Genomic DNA, 17509 nt, shown 5'->3' with positions numbered 1-17509 from the left:
GACTTACCTGAAGTAATGAGATAAACAGCAGGTGGAAGACTTACCTGGAGTAATGAGATAAACAGCAGGTGGAAGATAAACAGCAGGTGGAAGACTTACCATGAGTAAGGAGATAAACAGCAGGTGGAAGACTTACCTGGGGTAATGAGATAAACAGCAGGTGGAAGACTTACCTGGAGAAATGAGATAAACAGCAGGTGGAAGACTTACCTGGAGTAATGAGATAAACAGCAGGTGGAAGACTTACCTGGAGTAATGAGATAAACAGCAGGTGGAAGACTTACCTGGAGTAAGGAGATAAACAGCAGGTGGAAGACTTACCTGGGGTAATGAGATAAACAGCAGGTGGAAGACTTACCTGGAGAAATGAGATAAACAGCAGGTAGAAGACTTACCTGGAGTAATGAGAGAAACAGTAGGTGGAAGACTTACCTGGAGTAATGAGATAAACAGTAGGTAGAAGACTTACCTGGGGTAAAGAGATAAACAGCAGGTGGAAGACTTACCTGGAGTAATGAGATAAACAGCAGGTGGAAGACTTACCTGGAGTAATGAGATAAACAGCAGGTGGAAGACTTACCTGGAGTAATGAGATAAACAGCAGGTGGAAGACTTACTTAGGGTTAAGACATAAACAGCAGGTAGAAGACTTACCTGGAGTAATGAGATGAACAGGAAGAATATGTTGGCATACTTTCTAAACTGCTCAAACAGGAACTTGGGCAAGAAGGACAACAAACTGTATTTGGCCGTGCTGTGGAAAACAAAAACATATGAATGACTCTAAATTAGTCTTGTCAATCTAGTTTTCACCAGGCAGGAAAATCTGAGTGTTTGTAATGGGATCCATATTACAATCTACAGGAAGTGATCAGATCTTAGCCAACCAATCAGTGATGACCTTAACAACCAACAATGACCTTAATGACAATAGTTAGGAAACAGAAATGGTGGGACCTTTTTACTGATACAGCCACCCATCAGGAAGAAAATAGAAAAAGGTACACTTTATTTTATATTTACAATAAACAAAAAGGGGCCTTACTTGCTACTTAGGATTGGAGAAGGACAGAAAGAGAGTCTTATTTAGACTTGAAAGACACTGTGTATAAAAAAGTACCTTAGTTAAAGGACAAATGTAGTGGCACTAAAAAGTACTTACTTACAATTTAAAGGGGACTTCTATCAGGATGGAAATGTTGAGTTTTTATAAGGTTAGACAAAGGGGCACTCTAACTGGTAGGAAGTGTAAGGCTGTTAGAAGGTATCCTGTAGTTAATGTGGTTGAATTGGGAAAAAGTGTAAGTAAGGAAACCTTGACAGGTGCTTAAGACAACAACACACCTGATCTTGTTGTAGCAGTATTTGACAGGCTGGGGAGCATTAATGTAAATAACTCGCTGCTTGGAAGGTTCCACCTCTTCAGTAGTCTCAGATCCCATCCCATCCTGCATTTGGTGGTACTCTGTAAATAAAAAAAAAGTCGGGTAATCATTGGTAGCAAACAATCTTCTCATCTCAGTTTTGGGCTTTTTATATGACTATCATAAGGGATTAAAGTATATATCATTAGATAGGGATAATATACATAGATTATGTACACACCTCAATACAGGGATTATGTATACACCTCAATACAGGGATTATGTATACACCTCAATACAGGGATTATGTATACACCTCAATACAGGGATTATGTATACATCTCAATACAGGGAATATGTACACAGCTCAATACAGGGATTATGTCTACATCTCAATACAGGGATTATGTATACATCTCAATACAGGGATTATGTACACACCTCAATACAGGGAATATGTACACACCTCAATACAGGGATTATGTCTACATCTCAATACAGGGATTGGGTATACATCTCAATACAGGGATTATGTATACACCTCAATACAGGGATTATGTACACACAGGGATTATGTATACTCAATACAGGGATTATGTACACACATCTCAATACACAGCTCAATACAGATTATGTACATCTCAATACAGGGATTGGGTATACTCAATACAGGGATTATGTACACACCTCAATACAGGGAATATGTACACACCTCAATACAGGGATTATGTCTACATCTCAATACAGGGATTGGGTATACATCTCAATACAGGGATTATGTACACACCTCAATACAGGGAATATGTACACACCTCAATACAGGGATTATGTACACACCTCAATACACACCTCAATACAGGGATTATGTATACATCTCAATACAGGGATTATGTATACATCTCAATACAGGGATTATGTATACATCTCAATACAGGGATTATGTATACATCTCAATACAGGGATTATGTCTACATCTCAATACAGGGATTATGTATACACCTCAATACAGAGATTATGTACACAGCTCAATACAGGGATTATGTCTACATCTCAATACAGGGATTGGGTATACATCTCAATACAGGGATTCTGTACACACCTCAATACCGGGATTATGTACACACCTCAATACAGCGATTATGTACACAGCTCAATACAGGGATTATGTCTACATCTTAATACAGGGATTATGTATACATCTCAATACAGGGATTGTGTATACACCTCAATACAGGGATTGTGTACACACTTCAATACAGGGACTATGTACATACCTCAATACAGGGATTATGTATACACCTCAATACAGGGATTATGTACACACCTCAATACTGGGATTGTGTATACACTTCAATACAGGGATTACACCTCAATACAGGGATTATGTATACACCTCAATACAGGGATTATGTATACACCTCAATACAGGGATTATGTATACACCTCAATACAGGGATTATGTACACACCTCAATACCGGGATTATGTATACATCTCAATACCGGGATTATATATACACCTCAATACAGGGATTATGTATACATCTCAATACAGGGATTATGTATACACCTCAATACAGGGATTATGTACACACCTCAATACCGGGATTATGTACACACCTCAATACAGGGATTATGTTTACACCTCAATACAGGGTTTATGTATACACCTCAATACAGGGATTATGTATACACCTCAATACAGGGATTATGTACACACCTCAATACAGGGATTATGTACACACCTCAATACAGGGATTATGTACACACCTCAATACAGGGATTATGTACACACCTCAATACAGGGATTATGTACACACCTCAATACAGGGATTATGTATACACCTCAATACAGGGATTATGTACACACCTCAATACAGGGATTATGTACACATCTCAATACAGGGATTATGTATACACCTCAATACCGGGATTATGTACACACCTCAATACAGGGATTATGTATACACCTCAATACAGGGATTATGTATATACCTCAATACAGGGATTATGTATACATCTCAATACAGGGATTATGTATACGCCTCAATACACATATTTAATGTTCACTTAAAATGGCAGAAGATGTATATTATCAATCACTGATATGAACAGTGACTTATCACAAGGTGATTGACAAGCTCTCCGGTTACACATGTAACATGTTGTATCAGTAAAAGGAAACAATGGGGAGAACAAACTTGTGAAAGATTGTATACTGGAGGACATCTTCATCTCATATATTTGCAAGGTAACAGATAGTTACATTACTATGTTGAGGATGAGAATGGCCTCACATATACTATATAATATCCCTATACCTGCATATATAACCTGGTTAGTGTTAGTATTTCTGATCATTCTTGAGCACAAATCCCCACAAATTAGTACAACTGAAGATTTTTGTCCTCAGTATCCAAGGCTCTATATAAACACACTGTAAGGGGTAAACTGTACACTGACTTTTAAATACAAGGGGAACACTACTAAAGGTGCATGTGCTGAAAGACATCCAGTGCAACTGATTACAACAGCATGACCTGAGTACAATCACATCACATGACCAGTACACTCACATCAGCATCATGTGACCAGTACACTCACGTCTACATCACATGACCAGTACATCCACATCACATGACCAGTACACTCATGTCACATGACCAGTACACTCACATCACATGACCAGTACACTCACATCAACATCACATGACCTGTACAATCATTCATCACTTGCTTCATTTACTTTGTTATACAACATCTCAACAATATTCACCAATCTCACTAACTCACATCCTTAGTTATATATCCACTATGCCCTCTGCTCATGCATAATTACCTACTTCACTCACTCACTATTATGCCATTTCAATTCATAGACAGGGTTAAACTTCACTCAAATGACCTTAAAACCTTGAAATTCAATGTATTTTTAATCATAATTGTACTTTTGTTGTATTTTTGGTTTAAGTTCTCATTCAGTCAATGTAATAGTGGAAATGCCATGCTATTCTGGCATTCTGACAGAGTTTCTAATCAGATTGTGAATGACTTATACATTCCTGTCAATCACTTCATTTGCACAACATCCAGTATAATATAATGACCTCATCCTACCAGATTTGGTTCAAAAGGAAAGTTATTGGCAAACATCTTAGATAAAAAAAAGAAAATTTCCAGAAAATTACCACTGAAATATACTGTATCAGTACATGGTAAACTGTATCAGTACATGGTATACTGTATCAGTACATTGTAAACTGTACATGGTTAACTGTATCAGTACATGGTAAACTGTATCAGTACATGGTAAACAGTATCAGTACATGGTAAACAGTATCAGTACATGGTTAACTGTATCAGTACATGGTAAACAGTATCAGTACATGTAAACTGTATCAGTACATGGTAAATTGTATCAGTACATGGTATATTGTATCAGTACATGGTAAACAGTATCAGTACATGTAAACTGTATCAGTACATGGTAAATTGTATCAGTACATGGTATATTGTATCAGTACATGGTATACTGTATCAGTACATGGTAAACTGTATCAGTACATGGTATACTGTATCAGTACATGGTAAACTGTATCAGTACATGGTAAACTGTATCAGTACATGGTATACTGTATCAGTACATGGTAAACTGTATCAGTACATGGTAAACTGTATCAGTACATGGTATACTGTATCAGTACATGGTAAACTGTATCAATACATGGTAAACTGTATCAGTACATGGTATACTGTATCAGTACATTGTAAACTGTACATGGTTAACTGTATCAGTACATGGTAAACTGTATCAGTACATGGTAAACAGTATCAGTACATGTAAACTGTATCAATACATGGTATACTGTATCAGTACATGGTAAACAGTATCAGTACATGTAAACTGTATCAGTACATGGTAAATTGTATCAGTACATGGTATATTGTATCAGTACATGGTATACTGTATCAGTACATGGTAAACTGTATCAGTACATGGTATACTGTATAAGTACATGGTAAACTGTATCAGTCCATGGTAAACTGTATCAGTACATGGTATACTGTAACAGTACATGGTAAACTGTATCAGTACATGGTAAACTGTATCAGTACATGGTATACTGTATCAGTACATGGTAAACTGTATCAATACATGGTAAACTGTATCAGTACATGGTATACTGTATCAGTACATGGTAAATTGTATCAGCACATGGTATACTGTATCAATACATGGTAAACTGTATCAGTACATGGTATGCTGTATCAATACATGGTAAACTGTATCAATACATGGTAAACTGTATCAGTACATGGTAAATCGTATCAGTACATGGTATATTCTGTATCAGTACATGGTATGCTGTATCAGTACATGGTAAACTGTATCAGTACATGGTAAACTGTATCAGTACATGGTAAACTGTATCAGTACATGGTAAACTGTATCAGTACATGGTAAACTGTATCAGTACATGGTAAACTGTATCAGTACATGGTATACTGTATTAGTACATGGCAAACTGTATCAGTACATGGTATACTGTATCAGTACATGGTATACTGTATCAGTACATGGTAAACTGTATCAGTACATGGTATACTGTATTAGTACATGGTAAACTGTATCAGTACATGGTATACTGTATCAGTACATGGTATACTGTATCAGTACATGGTAAACTGTATCAGTACATGGTTAACTGTATCAGTACATGGTAAACTGTATCAGTACATGGTAAACTGTATCAGTACATGGTACACTGTATCAGTACATGGTAAACTGTATCAGTACATGGTAAACTGTATCAGTACATGGTATACTGTATCAGTACATGGTTAACTCTATCAGTACATGGTATACTGTATCAGTACATGGTATACTATGTCGGTTCATGTTATTTTTCATGTAGGCAATATTGTTATTGATATGTATGGCACCAAAAGAAAATTTTCAACACATGTAATGACAAATGTGGGTTTTGTGTACATAAAGAATGTACTCTGAGTTATCCAAGCAACCAAAATACTTGAAACTACTGTAATATGTGTAAACATATGGCATAAACACCAGACAGCAGACTATGGCTGTGTCACACACGGGTCTTACTACTGTTGTAAATACCTGGAGCCTGTCGTTGGGAAGGTTTCTGGGCTGATGTCATGTCCACAGTATATCAGCACACATAACACACAATAATTCCACACAGCTTACAATTACAATGATGCCAAACCAGAAACAACTCTTCTTGCTATTCATTCACATGTAACACATTACACACACAGCCAATTCCCATGAAAAATTCAGAACCTGTAGTAAACAAGCCAATATCCTTGAGAACAGTGCTGATTCATGAAGCTCCAGAATTTAATTCAGTTGCAGGGCCAACATTTGCGTTGTAATTAACAACACTGCTGTTTTGTTTAAGGAGACTAAATAGCTAGTCCTTCAGTCGTGCTCTTGACTCGGTGTTAATAATCTGACTCTGATTATCTAAGGGATGAGAATCGCAGAAATGTCACTGTCTTATGTTGATCATGAATAGTTTAGCTCACACAGATCCCTTAGGCTGACAACAATACATCCATATGGTGGATTCATTCCCATATACCGTGTGTAAATTTTTTTAGCATCTCCTTGTCAATAGGATCATCCTTTTTGCAAAATAATGCATCAACATTGCCAATAGCTCTGCAGTACACAACAAATCAATACTTGAGATGATGAAAATTGTTAATGTCCGCGACGAAACAAACATTACCAATGACTTGTACTACAAATCGTGTAGTAATGCTATGATGAATATTGAGGACACCTTGTGAAAGGCCGGATAGGCTGTCAGCATCCTTGATCAGCCCGGGAATACAAAACCACTGATTACAAAGGCATATCACATCAACAACCTGGCAGCTGCATGCTATATTTCCACAGTACAGGGAAGTTTCAACAGATATAATAATACCACACCTGTAGCACACTTAACACTAATTTTGTGTGGTGATATGAATACGAACTATATATAAAAATGAAAATGAAAAGATTATCATGACAAGATGATAAGATCACATGATGTGTACATGCCCTCTTTATTCTGAGTGTGTGTTTGTAAGGGTTTGTGCGTGTGAATAGAAAACCAGAGTTAAACTACAGTCAATATCTATATTGTGTCTATACCTTAATTTTACATTCACAACCCAGATGTGACATTACATCAATTGTACCCACTCACAACAGTCAACTCAGAAGATTCTAGAATAAAATAATTTAAGCATACACATATTCCCTAATAACTCAAAATTAGAATAGATCAGTGTGTGTAGTTTGGAGGTGATGGTGGTGGTGTTGGAAATGGGGAGGGGTATCCTCACCTCAGGGGGTCAAGTGTCAGGGGTCAGGGATATCATACTCAACAAGGAAATAAAGATTAGCATGTTTTCTTAACAAATATCTGTATATAAGTGAAAACTAAGTGAGCCAATTTTTAAATTAGAAAATTCAAATTGGTAATCAAAATCAATCAAGCATGAAAGTCTCTATTGATGAATGTACTCTACAAAATCTTGATGACTAACTTGTGTCTCTGTTTGAATATCATAACAAAATTAACAGACAGTAAAATCATCATAAATGAAACTTGATCAACATCCAACCATCCCTGAAACTGCCTGTAACCCTATAAATCTAGGACCGCTAGGAATGACCATTGTATACAATTGGTACACTCATGCAATAGATTTGTAATTGCAGTAGAGATCTATTTGTTGAAACATCACAGTGATAATGACAGGACTCAAACTTGAGCCTTTTTACAATGGATAAATGTTCTCTTTACAAATGAGTTTTGATTTTGTCTACAAGATGATGAGTGAATGTGCAGAGTTTTTTGTAAACTGTGTCACAGAATGGGACTGCTTTGGTGGTGGAAGTGTATGAGTATGGCAGTATTCTTTGGGGAAAGTATACCAGACATCTGGTAAATTGCCATTGAACCACAATTCGATATTTGGACAAAATTTTAAGCCCTGTCATTCTACCATTCTTAAGACACCATAATGTTAGCACCGCTTTCCAGCAGGATAATGCTGTAGCAACTTTCCTGAAGCAGAAAAACATGTCTGATGGTCTGGCACACCCTGCCCTGTAGTAGGGAATGTAGTTCTTGTCTATGTTTAGGGCATTCCTTACAGTATTTGCCTGTGTTTGAAATGTGTTTGAAGCAGTATTCTGCCTTGTGTTTAGTGTTTGAAGCATTCCTTGTGTTTACACTGTGTTTGAAGCAGTTTCTGCCTTGTGTTTAGGGCATTCCTTACACTGTGTTTGAAGCAGTATTTGCCTTGTGTTTAGGGCATTCCTAACACTGTGTTTGAAGCAGTATTTGCCTTGTGTTTAGGGCATTCCTAACACTGTGTTTGAAGCAGTATTTGCCTTGTGTTTAGGGCATTCCTAACACTGTGTTTGAAGCAGTATTTGCCTTGTGTTTAGGGCATTCCTAACACTGTGTTTGAAGCAGTATTTGCCTTGTGTTTAGGGCATTCCTAACACTGTGTTTGAAGCAGTATTTGCCTTGTGTTTAGGGCATTCCTTGCACTGTGTTTGGGGCAACCCTTGCATTCTATTTGGAGGAGTCCTCACGTTGCCAGATTTTATGAAACAAATCTTAATTTTGAGAACCTTGGCAATAAAAAATTAAAGTTTTGAGATAGTTTCATAATAGTCATAATCAATAATTTTTTATCACATAATTTAGAATAAGTTATACTTTGACAGGTTTGAAAGTAAAAATGTAGAGGGGCAGCCATTTTGACATGCTGTGATACTTGATACCACAATTGACTTCGGAGTGGCACAGCCAATGAAAAACACTCCAAGGTATATTACACTAGTGACAAAAACTAATACATGGCTGAATTTACAGGATAACTGGTAGATTTTATGAAAAAGGTGTCTTACTTAGTGACAGAAAATGAAAGATAAAGCCTATGCAGTTTTGAGGCATTAGCTTCATGAAATCAGCTTTGCTATCCTTTGGTCATAAAAACCAGTTACAAGGCATGCAAAATCATTGGTCAATGTGCTTATTGATGAACTACAAGGAAAAATATGTCAGAAATCAGCTATTGGTAAGAGTAAAATATTCTGCACCTGGCTTATGTTAGGAGCCAGTATTCTTTATCTTTTCACTTAAAGAGAGCTGTAATTCTACCAGTTATAGTAGAGTCCTTCTATTCAATCAAAAACTTGCTGAGTATTGCATAAGTATCATGAAGAATACAAATCTAGAATTTATGTCATCTTTTCACAATTCCACAATTTCTGACAGTATTTTAAGGGAAAGCAACACTCAGCTAATTAATTCATTTTTTCACCACATTATTTTACCAATTTGTCATACTCTCCTACAGAAATGTGTAACTACTCATTCCATTTCAAAGTATCTTTATATTAACTCACAGTACCTGTATATTAACTCACAGTATCTGCATGTTAACTCACAGTATCTGCATATTAACTCACAGTATCTGCATATTAACTCACAGTATCTGCATGTTAACTCACAGTATCTGCATATTAACTCACAGTATCTGCATATTAACTCACAGGATCTGTATATTAACTCACAGTATCTGCATGTTAACTCACAGTATTTGCATATCACCTCACAGTTTATGCATATTTTCTAACAGTATATGCATGTTAACTCACAGTATCTGCATGTTAACTCACAGTATCTGCATGCTAACTCACAGTATCTGCATGCTAACTCACAGTATCTGCATGTTGACTCACAGTATCTGCTTGTTACTCAAAGTATATGCTTTTTAACTCACAGTATCTAACTTTTTTAATCCAAAGGGAGAAATTTGGTTCCCACATTAACAAACTTAAACATTTTGGTTGAAATCTAATATTGAAGAACAATTGAAAACTTAAATATATAATATAATGGCCAATTACACGACACGGGAACATAAAACTCAGAGTTATAACTATCATGTCCTACATAACCTACCATCCATCATCCAAAAGTATACGCCTGAAAAAAACTGAGGATGCAGAGCGCACATACATCATGACCTTAGCCTTCCGAGGCCATCGTCTACTTTAAAACACAATGCTTACCCGAGTTTTGCAGGCTGATTCTATGATGTACGAGACTTTGGAGTTGTATTTCCACGCCTGACATTAGGAACAGGGATTAGGCTCTTGACTTCCAAAATAGCAGAGTAATCCTCGAATCACAAGCCAGACAATTCAGTTTAAACACACTTGCACACATCCCACTTAAATGTAGACATCTGGTAAATATATTTTATGTCTCTTTATAACACCCTGCGATTGCTCTTTTCCAACAAGATCCGAGTGTCAATGTGCACGGAGACTGTTACTCACAGAGAGGACCTGGTGCCACATCCAATGTAAATCCTTGTAGCCTTGGAATTATCTCACTAAAGCCCCAGTAAAACGCTGCATATAAATGATAGATTTTTTTTTCTTCTATTTCATGGTATACCAACAGAAATAATGATCAAGGTACAGGTAAACACACCTGTATATAAATTTCCACCTTATAGGTAAATATTATTAACCTATAGGTTTTGCAGCAGAGGTAAGATGCACTCATGCATGCCTAGTGTAACTTGACGTACTAGCCACCAATGAAATATGACAAAAATCAATTATGGAATAGTTAGATCTTCAACTTCATTGATCTAACACCATCTCAGATGGATTTCAAATTCACACTACTGGTATAACAATGGCATCCCATAGCTTCTCCAGGTAAAAGTAAGGAAATCAATTGCAATTTTTAGGCGATATATGATTGATCACCGCATTTAAATTTCCTTGATAGTCAAATGGGTTGCGCGCAGGAACTGGAACCTGCCATCAGCCTCTTTTTATTCCGCATCAGTAGTGTAACATTTCAACATCAATAACATCCACTACAAGAGATATCTTACTGTTACAGCAATGTCACTTTGAGTTCCCTTTTGTTCTATCAAAATTCTCTGATCTTATATCAATCTTATACTGAATATATCCTTTCAAAATTGCGACATGATACAATTTCCTTAATTGCCTGAATTTCAAGAGAAAAAAAAAAATTTAAATTGTGCATAAATAATTGAGTAGATTCTCCATATAAGCCTCGATTCTAATCCAGCATTCTTTCAACTTTGTAAACATTGGGTGTTTTGTAATAAGATGGTATTTCAAGGCTCTCTGAGCATCGATTCTGTGATGCACTTTCAACCAAACTTACAACTGCAACTATGAGCCAAGTAAAACTACACAATCACACTGAATATATGGCAGCCACTTTTAAAAAAAACAAAAAAGAAAGAAACAAAAAAAATGTCCATGCATGCTGTTTCCATGAAAACTTCAATGTCAGCTAGTTATACGACATCCACTTAAAAGCAGGCTATGTAACAACCAAACAAGAAGAACACCAAAAGTCAATACCGAGACACAAACCAGTGCTGGATCACTAGTCAGGGGATTAGCACTTGTCAAAACCAGAGGAATATCCCACTGTGATCAATGGGTTTGAGATATATGGCACACTGAACGTAGAACTTAACGTGCATAAAGTGTATATTTTCTGACTGAATTTTTCCAAGACTTGTGGTAAGTTTGTCCAAGTAGACACAGAACTGGGCAGACAGTTCTGTATAGTCTAGTGTGTTAGAAATACGGGAATGAATGTGCCAGGAAAACATCTTGGTATTATTTGGTTGGGATTGTCAATATCTACTCTGTAAGGACCATGAGTATATGTCTCATAGCCAAATGTTTACATGCATAATCTTCTTCAGTCTGGGCCACAATTATATACCAGACCACTGTGTCTTTTACGATCAGTTAACTTATATCTGCTGCCAAAGGTTACAGCAACTCCAGGCCCGGCATTGACAAGGATGAACCACTAAGGCAATTTGATTTGAAGGGTGTAAGCATTGTATCACCATGGTAACATCACATTTGGGAATGTAACCATTGTAACACCATCACAAAATCACAGTTGCCAGTGTTATCTCTGTAAACACCATGGCAACAGAACAGCTGGTAGTGTAATCACTGTAAACACCATGGTAAAAGAACAGCTGGTAGTGTAACCATGGTAAACACCATGGCAACAGAACAGCTGGTAGTGTAATCACTGTAAACACCATGGTAAAAGAACAGCTGGTAGTGTAACCATGGTAAACACCATGGCAACATTGTTACAGCTGGTGGTGTAATCACTGTAAACACCATGGCAACAGAACAGCTGGTGATGTAACCATGGTAAACACCATGGCAACATAACAGCTGGTGGTGTAATCACTGTAAACACCATGGTAAAAGAACAGCTGGTAGTGTAACCATGGTAAACACCATGGCAACAGAACAGCTGGTAGTGTAATCACTGTAAACACCATGGTAAAAGAACAGCTGGTAGTGTAACCATGGTAAACACCATGGCAACATTGTTACAGCTAGTGGTGTAATCACTGTAAACACCATGGCAACAGAACAGCTGGTGATGTAACCATGGTAAACACCATGGCAACATAACAGCTGGTGGTGTAATCACTGTAAACACCATGGCAACATAACAGCTGGTGGTGGGACCACTGTAAACACCATGGCAATAGAACAGCTGGTGATGTAACCATGGTAAACACCATGGCAACATAACAGCTGGTGGTGTAACCATGGTAAACACCATGGCAACATAACAGCTGGTGGTGTGACCACTGTAAACACCATGGCAATAGAACAGCTGGTGGTGTAACCACTGTAAACACCATGGCAACAGAACAGCTGGTGGTGTGACCACTGTAAACACCATGGCAATAGAACAGCTAATGGTGTAATCACTGTACACACCATGGCAACAGAACAGCTGGTGATGTAACCATGGTAAACACCATGGCAATAGAACAGCTGGTGGTGTAATCACTGTACACACCATGGCAACAGAACAGCTGGTGGTGTAACCATGGTAAACACCATGGCAATAGAACAGCTGGTGGTGTGACCACTGTAAACACCATGGCAACAGAACAGCTGGTGATGTAACCATGGTAAACACCATGGCAATAGAACAGCTGGTGGTGTAATCACTGTACACACCATGGCAACAGAACAGCTGGTGGTGTAACCATGACCACTGTAAACACCATGGCAATAGAACAGCTGGTGGTGTGACCACTGTAAACACCATGGCAATAGAACAGCTAATGGTGTAATCACTGTACACACCATGGCAACAGAACAGCTGGTGGTGTAACCACTGTAAACACCATGGCAACAGAACAGCTGGTGATGTAACCATGGTAAACACCATGGCAACCTAACAGCTGGTGGTGTAACCATGGTAAACACCATGGCAACATAACAGCTGGTAGTGTAACCATGGTAAACACCATGGCAACATAACAGCTGGTGATGTAACCATGGTAAACACCATGGCAACATAACAGCTGGTGATGTAACCATGGTAAACACCATGGCAACATAACAGCTGGTGATGTAACCATGGTAAACACCATGGCAATAGAACAGCTGGTGTTGTAATCACTGTACACACCATGGCAACAGAACAGCTGGTGATGTAACCATGGTAAACACCATGGCAATAGAACAGCTGGTGGTGTAATCACTGTACACACCATGGCAACAGAACAGCTGGTGGTGTAACCATGGTAAACACCATGGCAACAGAACAGCTGGTGGTGTGACCACTGTAAACACCATGGCAATAGAACAGCTAATGGTGTAATCACTGTACACACCATGGCAACAGAACAGCTGGTGATGTAAACATGGTAAACACCATGGCAATAGAACAGCTGGTGGTGTAATCACTGTACACACCATGGCAACAGAACAGCTGGTGGTGTGACCACTGTAAACACCATGGCAATAGAACAGCTGGTGGTGTGACCACTGTAAACACCATGGCAATAGAACAGCTAATGGTGTAATCACTGTACACACCATGGCAACAGAACAGCTGGTGATGTAACCATGGTAAACACCATGGCAATAGAACAGCTGGTGGTGTAATCACTGTACACACCATGGCAACAGAACAGCTGGTGGTGTGACCACTGTAAACACCATGGCAATAGAACAGCTGGTGGTGTAATCATTGTAAACACCATGGATATATCATAGTTGGGAGTGTAACCATTGTGCCATCACAGTTAGCAGTGTAACCATGACAACATCACAGTTAGCAGTGTAACCATGACAACATTACAGTTAGCTGTTTAACCATGACAACATCACAGTTAGCAGTGTAACCATGACAACATTACAGTTAGCTGTTTAACCATGACAACATCACAGTTAGCAGTGTAACCATTGTAACATCATAGTTAGCAGTGTAACCACGACAACATCACAGTTAGCAGTGTAACCATGACAACATCACAGTTGATATGTTCATCATTGATAAAATATGGTAACAACTAATATTCATTTATTACATCAAATAAAACAGCATACATATTGCTGTTATAGCTTGTAAATCAATAAAATTTTATCCAGTCCTGTACAAAACAAATTTGTATAAAACCTGATGGTTAACGTTACTGACAGTTTTGTGAATAACTGTAATCATTATTTGCTTCATGATTGGTTCAAACTTGAAAATGGAAATAAGATTGTCAGTATTCAAATCTCAAATCAATGTTACATCCGTGAGTAAAATCGGAGGATAGTTAATGTTCAAAATTACATCTGACTTAATTCAAGTGTAAATGTGTAACGTGATGGACATTAACACTGCCTTGCTTGTTCTCACGAACCAGTGTATTAAACATGAAAGACACCGAGAGCAGATATGTACTGAATATGAATGACAAATAATCTCGGAGCTGAACTAGCTAATCTCACTGCCTGTAAAACCAGGGAGCAGCTATGTACTGAACATTGTCAGTATAGAATCTGATGTCAGATGAGCAAACTAGCCCTTGAGTCTATAAAGGACAGAGAAATCAAGGTACTAATCACGGCCAGCTCCTACCCTCCCCTCTCCACTCCCCTCCTCTCCCCTGGTGGGTGAGCAGGCTAGCACAAGTGTCTGTAACATGACTGGTCCAGAATCTGGTCGGTGAGCAGGTTAGTACCAGTGTCTGTAACATGACTGGTCCAGAATCTGGTGGGTGAGCAGGCTAGTACCAAGGTCTGTAACATGACTGGTCCAGAATCTGATGGGTGAGCCAGCTAGTACCAGTGTCTGTAACATGACTGGTTCAGAATCTGGTGGGTGAGCAGGTTAGTACCAGTGTCTCTAACATGACTGGTCCAGAATCTGGTGGGTGAGCAGACTAGTACAAGTCTCTCTAACATCACTGGTCCAGAATCTGGTGGGTGAACAAACTTTTTCTTTAACAGACAGGGGGCAGCCATGTACTATATATAACTGATCCACAATCAGGTGTAGGAAGCTAATCCCAAAGTCTGTAACAGACAGGGAGCAGCTAAGGTGTATGAAAGGTCTGGAATCTCAGGTGGCCAAGCCCCGGGTGATTCCCGAGTTTGTAACACTGGGAGCAGCCAAGGTGTATGAAAGGTCTGGAATCTCAGGTGGCCAAGCCCCGAGTGATTCCTGAGTTTGTAACACTGGGAGCAGCCAAGGTGTATGAAAGGTCTGGAATCTCAGGTGGCCAAGCCCCGAGTGATTCCCGAGTTTGTAACACTGGGAACAGCCATGGTAGCTGACCTATTACAAGACCAGACATCATGTTATTTTAATGAGAGTAATCAATACAATTTTGTACATACTGTTTGTAGTATAATTAGAGATTGGTGGTGATTGTGTCAGTACTATAGGCTATTGTTATGATACACAAGTACACATAGGTTGATGATAAGGTTAGGACATATTGGTATGCAAATACTTATTGACTTTTAAGGGAGTCCAAAGAACAGGACGTGTATATGGCCATCGGTGATATCACCAGAAAACAATAACAAAACATATATCAATTTTATACATAAGAAACGGTCATAAACTGAAAAGGATTTTGAAAAAAAAAAAATAAAAAATTCAGATATATCATGTCACATGTTTTTGCTGCATACCAGACAAGATGAGTTAACACCATACTAAAAGCTATACACACATATAAGCCAATAAAGGGCCCCAATCCTAAATAAAGATATTTAGACTATATCCCTAAAATTTACAACATATTCCTGATCATTTCCTTCCCAATTCATCAATTTTATTTCCAAAAAGCCCATGTCTGGTCAATCAGCCCTTTCATATTCAATGAGATGAAATGCAAACATATGATGCTTCGGCTTATTGTCAGATACAGTACAGAATTTTGTAAATAAGAAGTCAAATGCCAACAGATGATTCCTGGGCTTATTTTCTGATAACTATGTAACTAGATATTGTAAACATGAAGTCAAATGCCAACAGATGATTCCTGGGCTTATTTTCTGATATCTACTGTACTAAACATTGTATACTGTACAGAATTTTGTAAATAAGAAGTCAAATGCCAACAGATGATTCCTGGGCTTATTTTCTGATATCTACTGTACTAAACATTGTATACTGTACAGAATTTTGTAAATAAGAAGTCAAATGCCAACAGATAATGCCTGGGCTTATTTTCTGATAACTACTATACAGAATTTTGTAAATAAGAAGTCAAGTGCCAACAGATAATGCCTGGGCTTATTTTCTGATAACTACTGTACAGAATATTGTAAACAATGATTCCTGGGCTTATTTTCTGATTACTATGTAACTAGATATTGTAAACATGAAGTCAAATGCCAACAGATGATTCCTGGGCTTATTTTCTGATATCTACTGTACTAAACATTGTATACTGTACAGAATTTTGTAAATAAGAAGTCAAATGCCAACAGATGATTCCTGGGCTTATTTTCCGATATCTACTGTACTAAACATTGTATACTGTACAGAATTTTGTAAATAAGAAGTCAAATGCCAACAGATAATGCCTGGGCTTATTTTCTGATAACTACTATACAGAATTTTGTAAATAAGAAGTCAAGTGCCAACAGATAATGCCTGGGCTTATTTTCTGATAACTACTATACAGAATTTTGTAAATAAGAAGTCAAGTGCCAACAGATAATGCCTGGGCTTATTTTCTGATA

General features: G+C 37.9%; 1 protein-coding gene across 1 annotated transcript in view; it reads right to left on the bottom strand.

The window, feature by feature from the left end:
- The window catches only part of LOC132563566 (phospholipid-transporting ATPase IA-like), a 52082-nt gene that overhangs the window by 15614 nt on the left and 18959 nt on the right, over positions 1–17509 (bottom strand). The window contains exons 2-3 of the mRNA XM_060228310.1: positions 1345–1465; positions 655–754 (exon numbers count right to left, since the gene is read on the bottom strand). Of these exons, the coding sequence (XP_060084293.1) occupies positions 655–754; positions 1345–1465 (221 nt within the window). The remainder of the gene's footprint in view (positions 1–654; positions 755–1344; positions 1466–17509) is intronic.

Source organism: Ylistrum balloti, unplaced genomic scaffold (genome assembly GCF_031769215.1).
Source record: "Ylistrum balloti isolate Yb309-2 unplaced genomic scaffold, AGI_CSIRO_Ybal_v1 Utg369674, whole genome shotgun sequence".
Classification (NCBI taxonomy): Eukaryota; Metazoa; Mollusca; class Bivalvia; order Pectinida; family Pectinidae; genus Ylistrum; species Ylistrum balloti.
This window is presented reverse-complemented; position numbering and strand designations above follow the sequence as displayed.